Genomic DNA, 17,817 nt, shown 5'->3' with positions numbered 1-17,817 from the left:
CAGTTACGTGATTTATCGGGTGATAGAGCACAGGATTCTTCAATGTGTCAGGATTGGCCTCTGGTCAGCATTTTGTCCTGCGCCTTCCATCTACCTACCAAGCCATTTTAATCTTTTGATGTTGGGGAGACAAACCAAAGAAGTCATTAACGTGGACAGCAAGGTAGAGGTGGGAAGTGCCAAGAAGGAAGATAGGGCAGAACCAAAGGAAAGGAGGAGTCGCAGTCCCCACGTGTGCAGCCTGGCTGGGCCTCCGAGCAGGAATGGGAAGGCAGTGGTGGGCCAGCCCAGGGCACAGCTGTGGAGAAGTCAGCCCAGGCCTACAGCTGAGACAGTGGGTCTGGAGCAGACCTGCAGGGGATGCTGGCCTGAGGCTTTGTGGTGGCAGTGGCCCATCGGGCAAGCCATGGGAGCCAGCAGAAGGACTTTGGTCAGGTGGCCTCACAGGTAAAGGATGACTTTGGGAATGTACCAAGAGTGGGTTAGAAGGAGAAGCTGGCTGGACTCAAGGCCAGGTTGGTTCTTGTATGAATCTGGTGGGAGTAACCAGTGGTACTTTGGGCAAAGGTGTTGCCTGGAGGTGGTCACTGTGGAGGTGGTGGTGTGTGGTCCTGCTGGCTGGGTCTGAAGGTAGAGCCGATGGACTGGAGAGGGTGAGAGCCAAGTCAGGGCAGACCCCCGTGTTTTGCCCTATGGCAGAGAGGAAGGGATTACAGCTTGGGAAGGCCTTGGGGAGCTCAGTCTTAGATAGGTGCTCTCCCCGTGTTGAAGGCAGTGAAGGGGCTGTTGATCCCCAACCCTTTCAGGTCTGGGTGTCCATCAAGGAGTGCAGGACCCTTTACTAGGGCAGAAGTTATGGACTGTGGCCCCCTGCCTCCCCTTCCTGCGTGGTCAGAGCCAACTGTCACTGTCAGATCATTCTCTTCCTCCTTTCCGTATGGGTGCAGTGACATCTCATCCCTAAGGCGTCTCAAGGACCCATGAGGAGAGTGATGGCTTACCCGGGAGCATAGCTGTGGGGTGTGTGCAGGTGCTGGGAGAGGCCAGGGGCACTGGCAGAGCGTGGTCTTTCATGGAGCCCTGCACCTTTTAGAAACTCACATGTGCAAAAATTAGGGGACAGCCACCACCGAGACACTCACGTGGAGCTCCACATCATCCAGAAGTTCAGTCATGGGAGAGCCAGGACAGCCACCCCAAGACACATGTGGCATGTCTGTTTTACTTCTCTCTAGTTTGTGATGCTCTTCATTCTCTGGCTCTTTTTATTTACAGAAATTCCTTGCAGGGCTCTTCCCCTCACTTCCTTATAAGATCCAGATGTGAGCTTGTCCAGAGTTATGTGTGCAGGCAGGTACGTGTGTGTCTCATATCTCTGCCCGTTTGTGGGTGACCAGCTTCCATCTGTTCCTATGCACAGCCTTGACCCACCTCCCACGTCCTCTGCTGTGGAAGCAAAACCTACAAAACAGATAGTTTTGTATCTTCCAGCTTTTCCTCTCCCTGGGAGGTTAATGGTTGAATGTGGTCCTGCAAAGTTTTTGAAAGAAAATCACAAAGTACGTGTGCATTATTGTTATTATTATAGCCCTAATGGTGTTTATATTTAAATCATTATTATTGCAATAATAATATGCTAGTTTGAAAGTCACTTCAGATGGACATTCTAAGCTGATAGCATTTTCTGAAGCTGGGCCATGGTGTCTAATTTGGGGCCTTTGCTGCATTCTGGCTGGGCACAATTCAGGAGCCACTTGTCAAAAGAAACGAACTTTATTTTTAGAACACACACACCACACTACCCAGCTCTTCAGGAAAACCCTCAGAGCCCAACTGCCACCACCGGCTTCCCACAAGCCTTTCAACCTCCCCCACTCCTCCTGCTCTTGAGGCCGATTGGCTGGGTTGCGTGGGCAGAGCCAAAAAAAGTCCCCCAATGAGCAGCTCCGTGGTCTGAAAGGGCGGGGAAACAACCCAATGAGCATCACCGCAGAGGAGCCAATCAGCTGGCAGCTAGAAGTTTGCTGGGGCCGCTGTGAGCCAATCATCAGCTGGCAGCTGGTGCTGGCAGCTGGAAGTTTGCTGGGGCCCCTTGGGCTGTGGCTCTCAACAGGCCTTCGTGGTTAGTTATGTGGTTCATGTATTATGTGTTTTCAGAGAACAAGGAAGGGTGTGGCTTTGCCCAGAGTGCTGAGTGTTGAAAACACAGTGGGTCCAGTGGTACAGAAGGAGAAGTTGACAGGACTGTTTCAGGCCAGGCAGGGTGTCACTACTGTCCTTGAGTCCTTGGAGCTTAACTTTGTGATAATGTGTCATTAGGGATGCATCCTCATGCCCAGCTACAGAGACTCAGAACCTGGACAAGCATTCTGTGATGATCGATTGATTTTTTCTTTTAGGTCTATACAAAATTCATAAACCTGATTTATAACCACTGGAATTTGTGCTGCTTGAAGCCAGTGGCTCAGAACAGAACTTTGTTTTGTAGGAAAATCTTTGTCTAGGTGCCTGGTCTTTAGCCCCACACTTGTCCAGGTAGTAGAAACCCTGGGGGAGGTGAGGAAATGATGGTGCTGTCTTCTCGAGACTCCCTGAAAGTCACAGTTGCTGTTATAGTCGTGCAGCCAGCCAGAGGAGGCTTGTGTCAGCCACAGCTTCCTATCCCTGGGACAGAGTGCCTGAGATAACCGACTTGGAGGGCAAGTTCAGTGTTGGCTCCTAGTTTCATAAGTTTCAGTCCATGGTCAGCTGGATCCTTTGTTTCTGGGCCTGAGGTGAGGCAGGACTTCATGGTGGGAGCTGGTGGGGGAGAGAGCCCAGGGACAGGCCTGCTCCCTCAGTGTGACCGCTCATAGCGCATGTGGCTGTGAACCTTTCAGAGCCCTCAGGACATGACCGACTCTCCCCGAGTCCCACCTCTGAACACGTGAGCTTTTGGGGTCCCTCCAGGTCCAAAATAACCAGCCTGCTTATCACTAGTGCTGTGAACAAGATGTGTCCTGCTGAGACCCTGGCCCACGGCCGGGGATCATGCCCTGGGACAGATGTGGCTTGGCATGTTTCAGGAGCAGCCTGTTCCTGAGGTTACTGTGACCACTTGCCCCTTGTACTATTGGCACTCTGCAGCCATCGTGCCCCCTTCAGCCTGTCTCTTTGCCGGAAAGCATCTTCCTCCACTGGCTCTGCGCACCCTTCTGGCCTTGTCACTTGTCCCTTCGTCAGTGTCATCTCCCATGTCTCTGCCACTGTGTGTCTGCCAGTGCCTGGGTTCTGTGTGCTCGGGCTTGCTCTGGCCTGTGCCCTTTCATCCTGCCCGACTCCTCCAGCATCCCTTCCTGTACCAGAGTCCCATTTCCTAGGCCCATCTGTACCAACAAGAAGAACTGCCCCCCACAGGTGTCAGGTGACAGAGGACACTGCCACCTGTAAAGCATTATATAGTTTGATTGTTTGGGCCATGAATTTTTTTAACTGCTCTTTCTGGGCAGAGTATTGTGCTAGGAGATGGGTCTTGGGTGCCTGGAGAGCCCCTAGTGACTCACTGTCTGGGAGGCCAAGAAAGAGCTGACAGGGCGGCACTGCACTATGGGAGCTGCGCTGTGGTTGTGCTTGGGGACTGGGTGTGGAGGCAGGCCAGAGGAGGGGGTGTGGAGCGCAGGCCTCAGGCCCAGGAGGGCCTTGCTGGAAGCAGGGTGGGGTGGGTGGGGGTATGGGGTGGGGGGCTGTGGGGGGAGGGGAAGATCTGGCATTGTAGGGGCCCAGACCTGGCAGTGACCTCAGGGGATTAGGCTGGTGACTGCAGGGAGGATTGGAAGTTCCAGAGAAGCCCGAGGGAGCCTCTTTGTGGAGAGTCTGTGGGCCAGGCTGAGCCCTGTGACTACCAAGGGGAGCCCTGTAAGGTGATGGCACTGGGGCGCCAGGTGGTTAGATATGTGCAGCTTTAGAACTGTAGGCTGGCTTATCCTGGGTACTAGTCAGTTGGCTTCCCGTCCTGTGAAGCTTCCGAAATCCTTCTTCCTTCAATCAGGTTGGGCTTTCTCCTAACCTGGAGGCTACATGCCCTCTTCCCCTCTCCATCAGGCCCAGGAGGCTGTGGTCTGTTTTGTGCCTGCGGCATGCCGGGCACTGTGACTGTGTGGGCTGCTGCTGCCTCCAGGCACTTAATGGCAGAGGAGAAGAAAAGGACCTTGTGGGTGTGCTTAAGGGTCACTGGGGCGGGTTGTGGGAAGGATGGGTGCGCCCTGTGTCGTGCACGGCCTGTTTGCCTGGCGCCTGGTGCTGGCTGATAGTGCATGCAGCCTTTGCCACGGGAGAGTGTGGCCTCAGTCCTGTGCTATGTGTTGGTCTTCCCTGCCCACCTGTAAGGTCCCTGGAGGGAGCCGATACCCTGCCCTCTGCATCCTGGGTGGCAAGCTGGAGCTCAGGACAGGCTCGCTGAACTGGAGGAGGGGACAGAATCAGCAGCTGCTGAGCGTGGCTAGGCACTGATGTCTTCATTCAGCCTGATTTGGGCCACAGTGTGATGGGTCATTCGCCAGCAGGGATGTGATAGAAATAATGCTATGCAATTTAATATGGTGATTTTTTTTTTTAACAGTTTTTGCTTAAATTAGCAAAATGTTTCAGAATGTTAAATGTACTTGAGGTGGAAGTGATTGGATCCCAGTGAAGGATAAGTAGATCTTGCTGGAACACCCAAGGAGGGGCTTCTGATCAGCTTTGGGAGTGAAGGGGTTATCCTTGTGGTATTTTATTGAACCACAAAATGTTATTTATAACTCATGTCAGGAGCAATTAAACTGATTGATGATTAAAAAAGTTTAATAGTTGAATAATAAGATGCAGTTCTTGACAGCTATTTTTTCTCCTTCTGGAAGCATATTTTATGAGTCTAATAACAGTGGGAAGGGTGGGCTGTATAATATGTTGTGTAATTATCCAGTGCTAATATAATATTCAGTCTGGTGTTACATGGTATGTTACTTATAAAACATTAAAATACCAATTATGGTTTTTCGATTTATTATTGAAATGGTGTGTTAATTTTGACTTACCCTAACCAGGGTTAATTAGTACATATTGATATATTTGATTAAAAGTACACTCATGTGAGTTGAGGCCAAACAAAATAAGTTTTTTTCCAGTGGCCCCAGAAAGACGTCATCATTTTGGTTGTCTTGTGTGTTTTTGTGGGAAGATGGTGCCCATGCTGTGAGGAGGCTCGGACTGCAGCTCCCTGAGGCTCACCATGGGTGGTTTTGCTGGTGAGTGTCCTTAGAGCTACTCCTTAGGCTTAGAAAAATACATAGTTACAAAAATAAGGAGAGACAAAGTAGGAAGTACAGAGGCCCCTTGCAGTAAAAGTGCAGCTTCCTGGTAAATGGAACAGGAGAGTCTGTGCTAGTCCATGAAGCAACACAGGTGGAGAGCACAGCCCAGGGCTCTCCAGGTGAGGACCACACTCCTGTGGGGTGTGGCGAGACAGCAAGCAGAGGGGTTGCTGAAGGGCTGAGAGGCGGAGGGGAGGCGCAGGAAGACACCAGGGTTCTGTGCAGTGTGGCTCCTCCAAACCTGCCCCGTGCCCGCCAGTAGGAGGCTAAAGCCATGGCGAGACCTTGATTTCCATGTAACCTTAAACATGTTTTCAGGAAAAAATTCCTTTCTAGTTCTTTTCTTTCTAATTCTTTTCTAATTGTAATACCAATTTGAGTATAAATGAAACAACAGGAAGTCAGTGAAATGATATATAATGTCAATTCTGGTTTATCAGAAAATGTGTATGAATGTAACATGTAACATGTGTATGAATGTTACTGCTAAGTTGTTTTTCCCGAAATTCATATGTTGAAGTCTTGACTCCTAGTACCCAGAAATGTATAGGGAGAGACTGAATTGAGGCAAATTATATTCCTTGCATCTATAATTATTCCACAATGAATCCTACTGTTATGTGTAACTGTTATGAGCTGATATGATAAAAGTAATGACAAAAAAAACGGTAGTGAAGGTAAAATGAGGCCACTGTAGTCGCCCTGACCCAGTGTGTGAGTGAAGCTCAACAGGTGAACTGAGAGGACCCAGGAAGGGGACACCACCTGTACACAAGTGGGAGTGACCTCCGCTAGGGCCTTTGTCGTTGGGCGGCTGTCTGTGCTTTTTGATGGCGCTTGGACCAGCTAATTCTGCAGCCTGTAAGACCGGCATCCCTTCCCTCTGCAGAGCGTGTTTGTAGGTGCTTTGATTTTCTTTGTTTTAGACTTCTCTGTTTCTCCAACTTACTGCGGAGTCAGTGTCCTAAGGAACCTTGCTAGGAAGGCCACGTCTGTGTGCCTGGAGAGCTGGGCACAAGTTCCGAGGCGCAGGTTTTTTTTGCCACTCAGCCCCTTTTAGTCCCAGTCCCCATGGTCCCACTGCAGCCAGCTTCTCAATCTTGCCTATCCCCTGGTTGCATAGCCATCCTCTCATCTTGCTGGAGTGGACTGGGGTCTCTTAGCATGTTATGTAGAGGGGACCTCTTTCTGTTTCCCCTTCCTTGTCCATTTGGTGGTGGTTCGTGCTGCAGGAAGCTGTGATTTCTGGGCGTTTCCACCTATTGAAAGGTTGAATTCAGATGAAGCTGCATGCGGCCTGCCCCTGCCCTCATTCAGCTACTTGTCCAGGTCTCCACTTGGTTCCGGGCTGAGCTCTTGCATCAGCCCTTGATAGCAGGGTGTCCAGCTTTGTGCCAAGCACTGGGACCCTCCCCAGCCCTGGGACCTGCTTCTTCACTGGTGCTGTACACGAGATCTGTCCTTGGGGGCTATGATTTGAGGGTGTGCCCCCACGTTCACATGTTGGAGGTCAGGCCTTCAAGAGGTGATGAGCACTGTGCCCTCCAGTACCATTACTAGAAGAGGTGCCTGGTGGGGTGCTCCTTGCAGCAGTGAAACATTTGAATGACATTGTATCCCAGAGTGAGGCTGTGGACAAGCAAGCTCAGATGCCACTGGTTCTTCATACAGTTGTAAGCTGGACTGGGGTGCCCTTCTCTGCTCTCCAGCCCTGGGCCTAGCAGGGGGATGCCAGTCTGTTGAGATGTTCACTCATGATGCTGCGTGCCAGGATAGGAGTGTGGGTGACACTCGGGGGGGTGAGTGTGGGGGTGGGCTCTGGCAGGTGCAGAGTGGTTGCCATGGACTTGGGCGGACCCTTGTTCTTTGGTGCAAGGCTAGGAAGGCTGATTTGGGAAGCTGAAGTGTTCTTGTGGGAGTGTTGTTAGGGCAGGAACAGGTAGCTGGTGGAGTGAATTGAGCTGTCTGTCACTGAGGAAGAGGTGTTTGTGGGGCTGTTCCTCGGTCTTGCCTTTTGAGTATGCAGCAGAGCTCTCCCCAGCCATGGTGACCTGCAGGATGTGCAGTAGCCACAAGTCAGGGCATGTTCTGCCCAGCAGGAAGGGACAGGCCCATGTTTTTACAGGGTGGTCCATGTGTTCTTTTTAAGGGAACAAATTTCTTATTAAAAAAGGCCAAAGAGCCATAAATTGAGTAAATTATTTCTAATAGAGGTATGATTTAAAATAAAAGAGCTGATAGGAAGCAGTCCTGTTTTGCTTTGAGCCGTAACAAGGTAACACGTGGATCTGTCCAGTGCTTGTTTCCATAGAGTAGTCTCAGGGCTTTTCTGCCGTTCTGTCCCACCCACCCGGGATACTGCAGGGTGAGCAGTGTTTTACTTCATTTCTTTCCTCCCTCCCTCCCTCCCTTCCTTCCTTCCTTCCTTCCTTCCTTCAAGTTGTAGATGGACACAGTACCTTTATTTTATTAATTTTTATGTGGTGCTGAGGATGGAACCCAGTGCCTCCCACATGCTGGGCAAGTTCTCTACCACTGAGCCACACCCCCAGCCCTTACTTCATTTTCATGGTCCATCTCCTGGAAGTAATAGAGGGGTCTGATTTTTTTGAAATGTATCAATTTCTGATGGATGGCATCCAGGAATGGTGCAGGCTACAAATGTCTAGCCCAGGGGCTGGGCTGCCTGCCCTGTGGGTGGAGAAGCCATGCCAGGGAGTGCTCACAGACAGCTGTTGACTTGCAAGAGTTGCTGTGGAGGCCCCAGCCATGTACCTCGCGTTGGTCTTAGTACAGGAAAATCGTTGCTGGGTCCCAGCCGTTGGCACTTCCAGCCTCCCTGTAAATGTCATGTGAGGAATCCTAGCTGGGGTGTGTGCACCACCATGCATGAACAGAACTTTGGAATCCATGTGTCTGAGTGATTTCATGGAAGACCAAGATTCGAGGAGTGAAGGGGCTCCCCCTTTGGTACATGGCCCAGCCAGGGTCATCGGGCATAGCCAGGAGAGGGCTGTAAGTCTTCAGGCTGGAACAGCAGCTCTTGTAGCCTTAGCTTACAAGAGTTCCAGCAGCATGCCCATCTGCCAAGGTGGTCTTGGCAATCTGGGTGCTGTTCCCAGGGAAGGAGAAGGGGGCCTGGTTCATTGTCTGGTCTGGTGGAGGGATGTGTCCTGCCCACTCTCATTTGGTGTGTGCATTTCCATCTTGTTGCCCAAGCCTGGCCAGAGCATGAGCTGCAATAAGGGCATGGTGGGGGGCTGCCTCCTCCCAGTTCCCCAGGAGCCCGTCTTGGTATGGTGCATCACCTGGGCTTAGCTGCATTCTGGGTTTTCAAGAGCTTTGATGCTGCCTTGCAGTCATGGGCAGAAGTGTTCTGAGGGCCCTGGTGGTTCTGAGGACCTGTTTCTTGTCACTTGTATCACTAGGATCCATTCTGGAATTTGATATCTTGGCTATTTTTATTGGTGAACTGAGTGTGTCCTATTATGTTGATTTAATAACTAATGATGGCCATTACTTCTTGATTTTAACTGACTTTTTTTTTGGTAAATCACTTTATCTGGATTTTTTTTTTTTTTTCATTTCTGTTGGGCTACAGAATAGGATATAGAATACAGATAGGCCTCTTATTGAGAAGTCATTCATTAGAGCTTATTGATATGAATGCTTAGCCTGTAATGAATTATAAATGTTTTTCCAATTTGGTTTTTCACCTACAACCACTTTCAAATTCTTATCTGATAAGAGTCCAGTTTTCTTATGCTCTGGGCTGTGGCCTAGAAAGTTTCTTCCTGACCCTCAGACCTGAGATTTAAGCTTTCCAAAGGGGGTTCTCTGAGGTGACGCTGTACTTTGCCACCACAGGCTGAAAATGGGGAAGTGTCTTTGCACAGAGCTCTTGGTGTGACTGTTTGTCACAGTGGAGCATTCCACGTGGGTGTGAATGTCAGTTGCCTTCCCAATGTGGCTACCAAGATCTTCGGAATGAGCAGAGCCTCTCTTAGTCTTTCTTTCTTTCCATTTGGCCCCTTTGTTTACGATCTGCAGGAGGGAACATTTTGCTGTTTGATTTAAAGACTTGTTCATCCATCGAGGGATTATTTCTGACTTAATTAGATAAAGTGAGTGCATCAATTTAGTGGATTGATTTATGATTAGTTTGCGTTTTCACATTATCATGACTGAAGAAAGCTTATTCTCTATGTGAAATCCTGCTATTGCCTTGTGGAAGGCGGGTGACTACAGAATTTTCTAATTGGAAACACAGAGGCATAGAGGAGGTCCTAGCAGAAGGCTCTGGGCTCCTTTCCCCTTGACAAATGACAGGGCTCAGTGCTTTAATTCAGTGCACATGCAAAAGGCCAGCTTTTGTTCTGGGTGAGGAGCATGCCAGGCCCCTGCATCGTGGGAGCAGGAGCACATCCCTGGGCCCAAGTGCCCGGTAGGGTGATGTGTACCTTGCTTTTGACTTACAGATTGTGAGAAGAGGGCAGGACTGGGGTGAAAGCCTGCTTCACCAGGCAGGTTGGGATCCTGTTTTCCTGAGAAACTTCACCCGTAATTCCCAGAGCTCAGCTTTGCAATGGCTGCAGCTGTTTAAGGGTCTCAAAATAGCAAAACCACCCTGCCCTCTCTTGAGGGAGCCTGAGCTTGTGGGCAAGGGGGTAGAGGCGAGACAGTGGTGTAGGGGCAGTGCTGTTCCCCAAGGCTGTTGTCTCAGATTCAGCAACAACTTGAATGCCTCTTTTATCAAGAGATCGCTTTTTCCCATTCTTCATAGAACACCTTGGTGTGGGCTTCTGCGTTCTCTTCCAGTTGTGCATGTCCTCACTCCTTCTCCTGGGTCGCAAACGCAGTGGCCTGCTCCTTCCTGTGGTAGGCTCATTGAGCCCCTGCTGTGTGCACCCTGGAGAACAAGGGGAATGGTCTGTACCTTGAGGAGCTGCTAGTATTGTGGGGAACAGCAATAGACAGTGAAGACACAGTAGAGCTGGTGGCACGCATCCTGGGGGACCTCGGGCAGGCCACATTCCTCTACAGTGCTGGTCGGAAACTTCTACTCATAGCATCATTGAAAACAGAGTTCCAGACAAATTCAGAGAATATTATAAGGTTAACTTTTTCTCTCAACAATGGCATGGTTATGGCCAAAAGTCCAGGAGTGTCTTTCACTCTGCTCCCCAGTGTCCTGTCCTCATTTTCCTGTATGGAATCTGATACCAGTTTACTTAAACAGAGTGGGCACACTGCTTCCCAGTGTTCTCCAGACCAGTATGTCTTTGGCTGCTTAGAGGCCTCTTTGGGCTGGGAAGATGCTCTTGGGCATGGCCTGGCCCGTGTTGTGCATGTTGTGTTATTCTGGGGTCATTGACTGTTGACACTCATCCTTAACCGTATGCTGGTCTGTGGCTGCAAGCAGGTGACTGAAGCATGCAGCCATGGAGCAGAACTGTTCAGATCCATGGTCCTAGTTTAGTGTGTGACCTTGAGTTGATTGTCATTTGTATTAGAATTTACCATTCCCAGTGCTAAACCAATTTCATCATAGCATGAGTTGTTTTTGCTGAACCAAAGAATTTTGTGAATTCATAGTCCTGAGTTGTGATGCTATTGTCACCAAAGCAGGACTTATTTTCTCTGCAGTGGAACCCAAATCTGTGTAATTAAGTGCTAAAATCTCCACCAGCCAAGTGTCAGGGCTTCAGATGTAAAGTGCCCAAGCTGGGAAATGCAGAGATTAGATCCACAGAGCAGCTCTGGCTTCCTTATGAAGAATGGAGCATTTTGTTTACCAGTTAAGCTCCTAACTACATGAAGAGGTTTAGTGCAGGTTTGTGTCACGTGGGTGAGTGGTGTAGTCATGACCAGTGCTGCTCGTTCCCTGCCCATGGCTGACGCTCCCAGGTGTGCTGGGTCTTACCTGTGCTCTGTGCTCCAGGGCTCTCTCCTGATGCATGGCACCCTTCCACGTGTTTAAATGAGGGATTTGATTCTTTGCTAAACATCAGCTCTTCCCTGTGGGTTACGACGAGAGACCTGAACTTGGATCAGACCTTTGTGCTCTCTTGTCCTCTCTGAAGGGGTCCACTGCTCGGGTCTCATGGCTGTTTTGCATGTGACCTTCACAGGAGGCAGGAAGGCCTGTGAGAGGAAGGATCCCTGGGCCTGGGCTGACCTTGTTGTGTGGCTCTTTGCTGAATGGCAGAAGAGGCCATGGGCATGCGTGGCTGGGGGGTGTGGGCGCTCTTTGTTCATGGAGTCTCACCTTCTAGAGTGGAAGCTGCATGAGGCAGGCACAGTGACTGTGGAGTCCCTCCTCCTCTGTCCCAGCCAGAGGGCTCCATGCAGGGCTATTGTCAGAGGGGCAGAAGGAGCCACACAGTCTTTGCTGTGCCATGGACCCTGGTTCATGGCCAGGCCCTTCCAGTTTGTGCTGTGTCCCCCTGCCGGCAGGCCCCTTACCTGTGCCCTCCCTCGGGCTTTCCCCAGGACAGGTCCTGTGCACACAGGCAGCACCAGCAGACCTGGCTGTGGACCTGGAAGACAGGCTCCCTGGGGGAGAGGTGGCAGGGAGAAGTCCTGGCTGCCCGTCAGCTGTCCCTGGTGAGCAGTGCTCACCACCATCACCCTCCCTGTGCCTCTTGTTTGCTGGACATGGAAAGATGGATAGAAAGTAACTGCTCTTTGTTTCCCTAGAAGAGGTATTCCAGAGCAGCAGTTAGGTTCCCGTGTGGCTTTTTCCACACTAGGTCGAGCTCCTCCCCACTTGCGTTGTTCCCTGCATTTGCCACCACTCACCACCCCCTATTGGTCTGTCTGTCCACCCACCTGTCCAAGCAGACTGTGGATGCGGCTGTCGTGCAAATGCTGCCCTTCACCCCGTAGCGCTGCACTGGCCCTTGTCATTTGGCATCATCTCAGATCATATGCAGGGGCAGTGTCGCCGCCGCTTTGCTGTGGGGATGTTCATCTGGGAAAGGACAGACCCTCGTCAGACACTCAAGTGGCTCAGGAGGCGCCATCTTTCCTTTTGCAAAGGTAGTAACTGTGCATTGTGAGAACGCACTGCTCCTGCGTTCTGCACAGAAGGTGAGCCTGCCTTCTGCTCCCGCCATGCTGAGGGTGTCCAGGGCTCCTGCACACTCTGCTTGTGTTTATGGAGGGGCAGTGTAGAGCTTTCCATGTGAAGGGAGTTGGTGATCAAGGTGGGGTATTTTATAAATTGACTTTGTGACTTAAAAATATAGCAGGGCAGCATTTTCTAAGAAGGCTATTTAACCCCTGCCCTCCTAAGCCTTTCTACAATGTAAGATGACAGGTAAAATTATTTTTAATTAAATATCTGTCTTTATATCCTGGGACTTTACATTCTGTGGTGGTCCACTTGGGACTGCTGTCTTCCCGGGCTGCAGGAGGGCTCCTCTGCCTCCTCCAGGTTCTTGAGGGTTAGCTGGTGTACTTTTGATCTCCTTGGGGTCATGGCTTAAGCCTCTTCACCTTGGTGTTCCCAGGCCACAGGGCCTGCCCTGTGCAGGGAGGTGCTGCCATGGTAACAAGGGAGAAGGGGGGCTGGTCCACTCCAGAACAGCACCAAACACACCGGTGTTAATGTTCATCTGTGATGAAACGATTAACATAAAAACTAGGATGGAGTCAGGAAATTCTGTCATTTTTAGCAATGTATTTTGCATAAATGTGTCAACTAGAGCATCCCAGAGGTAGCCCATCCCCGGGCCAGGCAGTCAAAATGACTGGGAGGAGGTTGAGATTATGGGTGTCCCCCCAGCCCCCTCAGGAGTGCATGTGCTTATCCACCTTCTGTCCCACCCGCCGCCTCGAGGCAGCTTGTGGAGCAGAGTGTCTTTATGGCTCAGGTGAGAAACAGGTAAGCCCAGTTCTCCAGGAGCCAAGGGCAGTGCTGCCCCAGAGCACATGGTCACCACTTTCCATCACTGGCCACCAGGCCCATTCGCCCTTTTTACTTGTGTATTCATAAGTTTCCCCTGTGGGTCACGTTTCTTTCTTTGAACCTGGGATGGCTTGGAATTCCTCAGTGTCTGTGTTTCTCTCTGTTATTTGTGATCTGAGTAAAGTCTTTCCATTGATGTTGATGGTGTTGTCTTTCCTGTTTGTGTGACATATTTGGGAGCTGAACCCAGCCACATTGTTGTGTCTGCCCAGCTACAAATGTCCTGACCCAGTTGCCTCTGGCCCCTGACCGTGGGGCCTCCCTGGTGTTCCATGCTCCAGTTCCTCCCATCTCCTCTCCCTGCCCCTGGGCTGCACATGCCTGGTGGAAAGTGTGTATCTTTGGAGTCAGGTGGCCTTGAGTTAGGAAATCTATTCTGACTGTTAGGCTTTTTTGGTGTCTTGATTTTGAGGACACATTCCCCCTGCCATTTCCCTGGTCCTTGTGGAAAGTGGGTTGATATCAGCTTCCAAGAGGTGGAAGGGACCCAAGCCCGCCAATCCCACCTGTGGTTCTGTCCAACCATGCTCCCAGGACTGCCAGTGTCCTGTCCTCTGTGGGGCCATGTATGGGGGCCCTGGATGGTCTTGCCAGCCCAGGGGTATTTCTGCACCCCACCCCTGTGCTCTGAAGTGGCCATGATAGCCTGGGCTTCCACAGTGACCTAGCCTGCTCTTAATGCCGTGGGCTAGTGAGGGGGGGGGGCTGCCCTGTTGGACCTGGGCCAGGGGAGGTTGATCTCATTCTAACAGGGCAGTTCTGATTCTCTTGGTGTTTAGAAGACAGAGCATCGTAAGAGCTCTCTGAGTTCAGTGCCATTACCTCATTGCATCAAAGAGGAATGAAGGGCCCATTGTGAGAATCGACACCTAGAGCAGGCTGCTGCCCATTTCCTTGGGTAAAGTACTAAGTTGGCTGAACAGAGGAATCGGGGCTTTTGCCCATCTCTTGCAGCACCAGCCCTGCTGCTCCTGTGAACCAAGGAGAGGCTTCTGAGGCCGGGGTGGGGGGTGGGGGTGGGGGGCCTGTTTGTTCACTCTTTTTTTTGTAGCCGGGAAAGCACCCCTATGCTGGTAAAGCCCTGGAAAGTGAGAGCATGTTGGTGGAAAACATCTCAAAAAAAGTCCTCTGATGATGGTGCTGATCCAGTTCCCTGAGACTGGGAGATAAAGTCAGATCCTCTCTGAACCTGCGGGATGTGGAATTGATTCTGCTGAAGCTGTTTTCCCAGCAGGCGAATTACAGTGTGAGGAGGCTGTGCCTGTTGTGGGTGTCCTTGGCTTCTTGGTTCTCTCAGCAGGATGGCCCACGGTGGAGCCGGCTTGTTCCTACTGTCGCTGTTGGACTATGCCCGTTGGTGAGCTCCTGAGCCCCAGATTCTGTGTTTAATCAGGTGGAGGTGACCACCCCCACCCTGGCAGCCTGAGGAGTTCAGGAGGCAGTGCCTTCTGAAAGTCTCTGGGGAGTTTATTATGGGGGGTTCTCAGGTCTGATGCTGGGCTCCTGGGCCCACAGGCTTCCAAGGCCAGACTCTGCAGGACTGGAGCTCAGTGGATAGAGCGGTCCCCACGTGCTGGAGCAAGAGCCTGAAACCCTGCATGGCCCAGGGTGGATAGAGGTGCTGGAGCCGCAGGTGTCCCAGGCTAGCTTTGCCCCTTGTGTGTGGGCTTCTTGAGGATCTCAAAACTCAGTGAATACAGCATGTGCTGCTGTTGTCCGTGCTGTGAGTCTGCTCTGCTGTATGGTGTACTGCGAGCACCATGTCCTGAGAGAGGGAAGCCAGGTGCCCATGGCCACCCAGAGTGTGGCTGCACCCACATAGAGAGAGCTGGAATTTGGGTGGTGGCTTCCAGGACTGTGGGAGGGACAAATACTTCTCACTGGGGTGATCAAAGGGCTCTGTAATTGTTGGTGGTGACTGTGTGACTTTGTGCATATGCTAGAGACCCCTAGCTTGTAAACTTACCAAGATTGACCTTTATGGGATATGGATTATGTTTCAGTTTTAAAAGCCCCATAACCCATATAGAAACACCCTCTTACTGCCTCAGAAAGAGGCATGGTGGGATTGTAGGCACGGACCCACACTGACTGTGTGTCCAGGACTGTCATTGTCTTGTCCCAGCTCTCAAGGTCAGCCCCCACCACTGGATGGTGCTGCAGAAACACTCTTCCCTTGTAGCTTTCTGGTCTCTGCTGTGAACCAAGAACCAGGGAGGCAGTGTAATTACTGCTGGTGTGAGCTAGGACCTTGCAGGGAGGTGGTGTGCTCACTTGCTTCTGGTGGGAGCTAGGACTGTGCAGGCTGCTATTAAGAAGGTTGGTGTCAAGGGTGGATAGCAGGTGAACAGGAGTTGAAGCTCTGGTCCTTCCTGGGAGCCATGATGCAAAAAAACAGGCTGCTGGCACAGGGCTGTTTTGTCTCCACTCCCTCCCTGTCCGTAGTGTGGTGGAAGTGGGGATGTGACAGAGGTAAAGGGTGATCATATTTGAAACACAGGGAAGGGGGCCTGGCTATGACGAATGTGAATGTAGCAGGTGCTGCTGTTGTCCATGCTGTGACTGCACGTCTGCTCTGCTCAGGACTTTCTGAATGTATCTGGACTAACCTGCCTTCCTTCTTAAAGAACATGTTCCTTGCAAAGATGCATGCACATTTTCAAATAAAATAGAAGAAAGAAAATTAAATAATAGGATCCATCAATTTTAAACATTTGCGAGTGCTATGCTGGATGATAGCAGTTTTTGTAAGGATCTGAAATTACATTGTTCAAATATCTGATAAGTCATTTCAATTAGGCATCTGTTTTGCATTTTAAAAACTTTTAAGTTATGTTTCCTCATTAGGTGTGTTATACTTTCAGGAGATTTCTGAGTGCATGTTGTCAGTTATTTCTTTGAAGCACATCTGTGTTACTGCTTTCTCGGGTGTTTGATCTTACAGGAGTATTTACACAGTGTAGTTTGGAAACTCTAACCTTAGAAACAGATATTTAGAGGAATTACTGCTCAAGGAATATGTAAATATATTACAGAGTTCAAAAAATTTGATGGAGAAACTTACAGATCTGTTAGGAGTAAGTAATATATTCTAGGTTCATTCTGGTCAGAATGTGAAGTGCCTGAGAAGTAATAATATACAATATATTAATTATGTTAATTAATTGGAGAGGATTCAGAGTATAATTTTCTGCCACTAATTAGGTATTAAAATGGAGGCATTAAGTGATGAGATGTGAGACGCCACAAGCTGGTTGGTGGTAGGAAAGAGTGGGTGGGGGTCGACAGCGCCTGGGGTCTCTCGTCGCCACTTCCTGGTGTTGTTTACTTCTGTGGCTAATTGCACCTTGTCTTTCCCTGCTGGTGCTGCCTAGAAGAGGAAGACGTGGATGCGGTGGACGTCTCCAGCGTGCCTGAGGAAGTGCTGCGCAACATTGAGGCTGACACCTACTGGTGCATGAGCAAGCTGCTGGACGGCATCCAGGTGAGCCTGGCAAGGGCCGCGGGCGTTGGGTCCAGCCCACAGGCCTGCTCCCCGACCTGAGCCTACTCTTACTAGCTTTAGAAGCCTCCGTTTCTGCATCTGGAGCAGCAGCCCGCCCTCCTCAAGGTGACGGGTGTGAGCCTTGTCTTTGTGTCCCTGGGTGGTCATGATGTCCTGTTCAGGGTTTCAGCGGGAAGGTGGTACAGTCTGCTCCCTGTGGCTTCTGGTTTTTCACCCTGTGCCCACAGAGGCCAGCCTCCAGCTGCATGTGGATTGGTCCAGGAGCCATGGACCACATGTGGCCAAGAGTGCTTGGAGGATATTGCCCTTTAAAGGGCGTCAAGGTCAGTGCTGCTCATGTCTGTAGTACCTGGGCCCACGAGCACATCTTAGTTCTACCAGCTGGGTGCCAGGCTCCAGTGTTGGGGACTGTGGCTGCCTCTGGTCCAGCATGCCGTGTGGAGGTGTTGTCTCCTGCACCCCTGCCGTGTGCTGGGTGTTGTTCTGTAAACCCAGGAGGCCAGGGGTGTGAGGTGTGAGGCCGCAGAGCTCCCCCTGGGCTGCAGCACCGGGAGGTGGCAAGCATGGCAACTGAGGACTGAATGTGGGGGGAAGGGACTCCAAGGACTTGTCAGACAGGAGGGCAAGCCTCGGCAGGGTGTGGTGGACGGAAGCTTTTGCAGGACTAGACGTTCGTCCCAAGGGTCACTGTGGGAGCCCTCATGCCCAGGTCCCTGCAAGGGTTCCTCCCAGCTGCAGGGCGGCCTTCCTCCAGCAGGTGGGAGGCGGGGCCTGGCTGCGCTCATTTTGCTTTTCCTGTACTGTTGTCACCATAGCCGTGCCTGGTACCCCTTGTTAAAGAGGTCTCAGCTCTGCTGCTGGATCTGCCAGGGTTAAAACAAGACTTTATGAAGTTCAGTATGAAGGTTAATTTTAAAAAATGAGCCACGTTGGTTGCGTGGAGGAAAACCGGGTCTGTATTGCTTTTGATAACTGAGGAAACGGCGAGAGAAATTCGAATTCCTCCTGTA

The 17,817-nt window shown here is 50.9% G+C and overlaps 1 protein-coding gene across 6 annotated transcripts in view; it reads left to right on the top strand.

The window, feature by feature from the left end:
- Positions 1–17,817, top strand: part of Tbc1d22a (TBC1 domain family member 22A) — a 315,829-nt gene that overhangs the window by 151,582 nt on the left and 146,430 nt on the right. For 3 of the 6 annotated variants that reach the window (XM_027954561.2, XM_027954559.2, XM_027954565.2), the window contains exon 9: positions 16,677–16,786. The exons of 2 other annotated variants lie outside the window; for them this stretch is intronic. In XM_027954561.2, the coding sequence (XP_027810362.1) occupies positions 16,677–16,786 (110 nt within the window). The remainder of the gene's footprint in view (positions 1–16,676; positions 16,787–17,817) is intronic. One more of the 6 variants, XM_027954560.2, reaches the window with a different exon arrangement.

This window comes from Marmota flaviventris, chromosome 3 (assembly GCF_047511675.1).
Source record: "Marmota flaviventris isolate mMarFla1 chromosome 3, mMarFla1.hap1, whole genome shotgun sequence".
Taxonomy (NCBI): domain Eukaryota; kingdom Metazoa; phylum Chordata; class Mammalia; order Rodentia; family Sciuridae; genus Marmota; species Marmota flaviventris.
Note: the sequence above shows the minus strand (reverse complement) of the source record. Positions and strands in the feature narration are given on the sequence as shown.